Source organism: Hyla sarda, chromosome 2, assembly GCF_029499605.1.
Source record: "Hyla sarda isolate aHylSar1 chromosome 2, aHylSar1.hap1, whole genome shotgun sequence".
Lineage (NCBI taxonomy): Eukaryota > Metazoa > Chordata > Amphibia > Anura > Hylidae > Hyla > Hyla sarda.
Genome location: NC_079190.1, coordinates 9,519,122 through 9,526,180, shown reverse-complemented (window position 1 = coordinate 9,526,180; position 7,059 = coordinate 9,519,122). Strand labels below are relative to the sequence as shown.

At 46.8% G+C, this 7,059-nt stretch overlaps 1 protein-coding gene across 1 annotated transcript; it reads right to left on the bottom strand.

Moving 5' to 3' along the window:
- Positions 1 to 2,427: 2,427 nt before the first annotated feature.
- LOC130357319 (odorant receptor 131-2-like) lies at positions 2,428 to 3,348 on the bottom strand. Its single transcript, XM_056560002.1, has one exon. The coding sequence runs from the start codon at positions 3,346 to 3,348 to the stop codon at positions 2,428 to 2,430; it is 921 nt and encodes a 306-aa protein (XP_056415977.1).
- Between the last annotated feature and the right edge of the window lie 3,711 nt (positions 3,349 to 7,059).

Here is a 7,059-nt window from a genome sequence, read left to right as displayed (position 1 = left end):
ACAGCTCTGAGGAAAAGATGAATGAATGAGTGGCCGCCCGGAGTATAGTGCAGAGCAGGGCTGCGAGCGATGTATACAGTCGCTCCATCTCTGCTATAGACAGGACGATCACAGCGGGTGTCAGTAGTGACATCCACTGTGATGTGTCCTTAACTGCAGGTACTACTACTCCCAACATGGAGCACACTCTGCTCCATGCTGGGAGCTGTAGTACCTGTATTAATAGACAGATCGCAGCGAGTGTAACTTCTGACACCCGCTTCGATCTGTCTATTAATGCAGGTACTACAGCTCCCAGCATGAGGCAGAGTGTGCTCCATGTTGGGAGTAGTAGTACCTGCAGTTATGGAAAGATCACAGCGGGTATCACTCCTGACAGCCGCTGTGATGCTCCTGTATAATGTATGGATGCGGCGGCCGCTCTCCTATGGTCCCCTGCACGGCCGTATATATACACATATTCCTATTTCTCCCAGAGAGCTGTGATTGGCTGGAACCATCTGGCCAATCACAGCTCTGTGGGAAATATGAATAAGTGTAAATATACGTCAGTGCAGGGGACCATAGAAGAGCGGCCGCCGCATCCATATATTATACAGAAAGATCGCAGCGGGCGATCTTTCTATTAGTACAGGTAGTACTACTCCCATCATGGAACAGTGTGTTCCATGCTGGGAGTAGTAGTACTAACTAAAAAAAATGTAAAAAATAAAGCAAAAAAGTGAAAAACACACATAATACATTTTTATAATTGTCGGCTACATTTTTATTTCCCCGCACACATAAATTGATCCCTGTTTAAAAAGTAATATACATTTCGTTAGATACAATTTTTTCCTTCACTACTGTATATCTTTGGGGAAAAAAATTTAATGGTACCCTACGAAATTTTATTAAAAACAGCTATCTACATCACTTTTTTGGATCGCTAAAGTCCAAAAAAGATTAAAAACCGCCTGCAAAAACGCCAAAGTTAAAATCCACATAGCATTTTTCTTGGCGTTTTCTCACTCCCATAGACTTCTATTGGAGCAAAGTTCCATGATTTTGACAAAAAACGCCGGTTTGAGGGAACTACAGCATTTTTTTTAAAACGCCAAAGAGCGGAAAAAACGCAGAAAAAGTCAAAAAACGCCAAAAGGATAAAAAAAAAACGCCAAAGTGAAAAAACGCTAAGTGGAATTCGAAATTTGCGATTTCTCATTGACTTACAGCTAACAGCATTTTTTGACCAAAATAACGCCATGCGGCAGAATTGGCGTTTTTCTTTGCGTTTTGCTGAAAACGTCCCCCTCGGCTTATACTCGAGTGAACAAAAAAAAACCTTTCTTGCTTTAGCTGTGAGGGAATGGTCCCGGCCGTCCATCTCCGCCTGTCAATCCCTTCTTAGTGGTCTTCAACCTGCGGACCTCCAGATATTTCAAAACTACAACTCCCAGCATGCCCGGACAGCCATCGGCTGTCCGGGCATGCTGGGAGTTGTAGTTTTGAAACATCTGGAGGTCCGCAGGTTGAAGACCACTGCGGCCTTCATCATCATCCAGACCCTCCTTTTGTTTTCTACTCACCTCCCCTCAGTGGGAAGAAAGGGTGAGCTGGTCCGGGCCATCCATCTTCGGCCATCTGTGCTGCAGGAACAGCCCGGTGGGGAGGGTTAGTCGTTCCGGGCTGTCCATCTTCACCGGGAGGCCCTCTTCTCCGCTACAGGCTGGCCCCGAACTAGTGACTCTGCATTGACGCCACCGCGTAGGGACGTTCATGCACGTCGTCGTCAACGCAGCGTCACTAGTCCGGGGCCGGCCTGGAGCGGAGAAGAGGGCCTCCCGGTGAAGATGGACAGCCCGGAACGACTAATCCTCCCCACCGGACGGTCCCTGCAGCATAAAGGGCCCGGACCAGCTCACCCTTTCTTCCCACCGATGGGAGGTGAGTAGAAAACTAAAAAGGGGGGGGGGGGGGGGGGTATGGATGATGACGAAGGCCCAGCAGTGGTCTTCAACCTGCGGACCTCCAGATGTTTCAAAACTACAACTTCCAGCATTCCTGGACAGCCTTCGGCTGTCCGGGCATGCTGGGAGTTGTATTTTTGCAACATCAGAAGGTCTGCAGGTTGAAGACCACTGAGAAGGGATTGACAGGCGGGGATGATGAAGAGGGGGGGATGATGACGAGGGGGATGATGACGAGGGGGATGATGACGGGGTGATGATGACGGGGGTGTTAATGACAGGGGTCTGGATGATGACGTGGGTGTTAATGACGGGTGTCTGGATGATGACATGGGGGGGATGATGTATTTCCCACCCTAGGCTTATAGTCGAGTCAATAACTTTTCCTGTGTTTTTGGGGTGAAATTAGGGGCCTCGGCTTATATTCGGGACGGCTTATACTCGAGTATATACGGTATTAGGATCTCATAAGAGCCTCCTACTTTCTAGAACATAAGGATAGCATTCTGCCTAAGTGGAACTTTCTCATAGCTTTACCAAACACTTCATCTCTAATGCCATAGATCAAAGGGCTGACAAATCTAGGAAGAGACATCACCAAGAAGAAGTTGATATAGGGCAAAAAGGTAAAATACGTCATCAAATAAGTTTCGGTAAGTGTAGTGGTAAAAGACAACATGGATAACAGAAGCTGAAAACCATGGAGCAGGACCGTCTTGCCGGCCTTGGAGGCCTTGGAGTCCATTCTCCGAGCGACCAGCATAACTTTAACATATGTGTAGGCGATAATCAGACCTACCATGGAGAAGCTGAGGATATCAGTGAATGTTTTTATAACCACTTGGGCGTTGCTCACGGTCAATGATCTCCAGTCACAGATAACATTAAGGTTGAAGGTTCTTGGATCTACAGAACAACAATAGGCAATAACATTTGAAAGTTCTGGAATGGTCCCCACTGTCCACATGTAAACAATGGCAAGGCCCGATCTCTGGGCCGTGCACAACTCTGCATATCGTAATGGGTGGCAGATGGCTGTATAACGTTCCAAGGACATGAGGGCCAAGTTATAAGGAGTAATCCTGAACATACATCCTGGAAAACTGCTAATTACAAGACATATTGGTACTGTCACCCGTATGTTGTAGCCTGAAAATGTAAAAAGCATAAATGAGATGAGTAGATAGACCAAATCATTCAGAAGCATGTGAATGAACAAGATGTAACGTGCGGTCTCCCGGACCTGGGGAGTGGTGAAGAAGACGTTCAGTATGATGATCGTGAAATACACAAAGATGATGAAGAATAGAGTCATCAAGAAGGAGATAGTGACCCTGAAGAGCCATCCAGGGTAAGTAATAATAAGTGTAATGCCGGTATTAAGCTCAGTGGAGTTCATCATGTCCCTTCTATAACCTGATCAAAAACATTAAGATGTTAATTTCATTTTGTACTAATTTTATACAAAACTTTATAATAAAAAATTTTTTAAACTCAAATGTTTCTTTAAAGGAGATATCCAGTGGTAAAAAACCTATCCCCTATCAAAAGGATAGGGGATAAGTTTTAGATCACGGGGGGTCCGACCCCTGGGGCCCCCCGCGATCTTCTGTACGGGGCCCCGACAGCCCACGGGAAGGGGGCGTGTTGACCACCGCACAAAGCGGTGGCTGACACGCCCCCTCAGTACAACTCTATGGCAAAGCCAGAGCGCTGCCTTCGGCAATCTCCGGCTCTGCCAGAGAGTTGTATTGAGGGGGCGTGTCGGCTGCCGCTTCGTACTGTGGCCAACACACGCTATCTGGCCAGCGAGCCGGGGCCCTGTACAGAGAGATCGGGGGGGGGGGGGGGGGGGCATGCGTTCAGACCCCTCGCGATCTGAAACTCATCCCCTATCCTTAGGATAGGGATACGTTTTTCACCACTGGACTACCTCTTTAAAAAAATAATGATGATAGCATTATATCATGAAAGGTCCCTCTCCACCACTGTGACGGACGGTGATAAGGGATCAACAATATTTCCCAATAATATTTCACAACTCCTCCCAAATTGAGAATAACAACTACTCAAGAGTCAGCAGGACCAAGGACCGTTTACCAACTCTTCTGCCATCAAACCTAGGTCTCAACACCATACAGGAAACGGGCAACTTATACTCTACAGAGATACTTAGGGTTCTTTAGAGAAACAAGGCAAAACTAATAATGCTTTAACCGCACAAAAGATAGGAAAAACAGATTGCAAATCGGCACTGGCATATATAGCTGTCTTTGCTTGCTGAATGGGGATTACTGGGACATGCTGTTATATGAACCGGGATCTCGGGGTGTGCTCACGCGGAACAAGGTAATTCCAATAAATAATAAAACATAAAAATGGCTAACGGAACATTCACCTGGTAAAGTTGTCCAAGGCTGGCAGGTGTCACCGACATGTAGTTATTTCTTGGCAGGGAGGCGGTAAATGGTTCGGGGGGAGCTCAGACGCCGGTCACAGACCGTATTCACGCCACTTGGCGTTTTGTCAGGCCGCACCGTGGTGCTGCCTGACAAAGCGCCAAATGGCGTGAAACGGTCCGTGGCAGGCGTCTGAGCTCCCCCCGGACCATCTACCGCCTCTTTGCCAAGAGATGACTACATGTCGGTGATACCTGCCAGCTTGGGACGACTTTACCAGGTGAGTGCTCCGTTACCCATCTTTATGTTTAATTAATAATGCTTTAACCCTAAATATACAAAGGTACAGAGCTGTATAGTTACAAAAATAGAGAGATAAAGCGTATACATAAAATGTGCAGAACCACAAAAACACTAAGCAATTAATACGATAAAGCCATTTGTCTTCTCCCACTGGATTGTGTCCCCAATTTGTCTTATCTAATGAGGATTGGGCCATAATTTCTATGCAATCCTTATGATAGGAGGGACAAGACCCTCTTACCTAGGTCAGTCCACAAGGACATCACTTCATTATTAATGGACAACTCCTTTTTGAGCAGAATTTTTTTTTCTACATAATATAACTCTAACATAACTCTAACTCCATATGACAAAATGTATTCATCACAGAGGCAGCAAAAATGATATGTGTGAAGTCATAATAAAGCTGTGATGTTTGGGAAAGTCTCCACACCATTGAACTTTTTTTCACATTATGTTATGTTACCCTTCTGCTAAAAAAAACAACAACATTCGAGTTTTCCAGCAGCAATCTGCTCTCAAAACCCCATTATGATAATTCCACATGAATATGAGTATTCAGACCTTATACTCAGGTCTTAGTTGAAGACCCTTTGGCAGTGATTCCAGCCTCCAGTCTTCTTGGGGATGAGGCCACAAGGTTTCCATACCTGGATTAAGGGATTTTGTGCCATTCTTCTCTGGGTACAGTTGGTGAAAGCCATTCTCATGTCACCCCAATCTGAGGTCTAGAGCTCTCTGGATCAGGTTTGCATTAAGAATATCTCTGTATTTTGCTCCATTCAGCTTTCCCTCAACCATGACCAGTCTCCCTATCTCCACAGCATGATGCTGCCCCCACCATGATCACTGTAGGGATGGTATTGGGCAGGTGATGGGCAGTGCCTGGTTTCCTCCAGACATGATGCTGCCCCCACCATGATCACTGTAGGGATGGTATTGGACAGGTGATGGGCAGTGCCTGGTTTCTTCCAGACATGATGCTGCCCCACCATGATCACTGTAGGGATGGTATTGGGCAGGTGATGGGCAGTGCCTGGTTTCCTCCAGACATGATGCTGCCCCCACCATGATCACCGTAGGGATGGTATTGGCCAGGTGATGGGTAGTGCCTGGTTTCCCCCAGACATGATGCTGCCCCCACCATGATCACTGTAGGGAGGGTATTGGGCAGGTGATGGGAAGTGCCTGGTTTCCTCCAGACATGATGCTGCCCCCACCATGATCACTGTAGGGATGGTATTGGTTAGGTGATGGGAAGTGCCTGGTTTCCTCCAGACATGATGCTACCCCCACCATGATCACTGTAGGGATGGTATTGGGCAGGTGATGGGAAGTGCCTGGTTTCCTCCAGACATGATGCTGTCCCCACCATGATCACTGTAGGGATGGTATTGGGCAGGTGATGGGAAGTGCCTGGTTTCCTCCAGACATGATGCTGCCCCCACCATGATCACTGTAGGGATGGTATTGGGCAGGTGATGGACAGTACCTGGTTTCCCCCAGACATGATGCTGCCCCACCATGATCACTGTAGGGATGGTACTGGGCAGGTTATGGGCAGTGCCTGGTTTCCCCCAGACATGATGCTGCCCCCACCATGGTCACTGTAGAGATGGTATTGGGCAGGTGATGGGCAGTGCCTGGTTTCCTCCAGACATGATGCTGTCCCCACCATGTTCACTGTAGGGAGGGTATTGTGCAGGTTATGGGCAGTGATTGGTTTCCTCTAGACATTCTTCTGCAATTACTTAGTTTAAGGGGCTTCATATATCTAGAACAAACAATAGGCAGAGCTCCTCATAGGACAATACGTTTTGTACAAAGTTAATTTTGCAAAAAATAAGGTGCACAATTGTTGTGGTGATCCCCTCACCTGGTGCGGTTGTGTAATTGACACAACTACACAAGCGCATATGAACAGTGGTGCAGCTTCCCGGTATCGGATCCAGCAGTAGACCAGCCGATTCAGCGTAGTGGGAAAATAGAAGTGAAAATACCCGGTTCCACGTGCGATCCACAGATTAAATAGATAAGAGTTGATCTATAGGTTATTAAATATTTATTGAGCCAAGGTGCAACGCATTTCGGGACTTGGGATTACCTTCATCAGACAAACAGGCTTCATGAAGCCTGTTTGTCTGATGAAGGGGATCCCAAGCCCCGAAACGCATTACACCTTGGCTCAATAAATATTTAATAACCTATAGTGGAACCGGGTATTTTCACTTCTATCTTCCCACTTAGTTTAAGGGGTGGCAGCTCTAGGAAAAGTCCTGTTTTTTTCCTAACTTCTTCCATGTAACAATCATGGAGATCACTGTCACCCTTGGGAACTTTCAGTGCAGCAGAAACGTTTTTGTCCCCTTCTCCAGATCTGTTCCTCCACACAATACTGTATCTGAGCT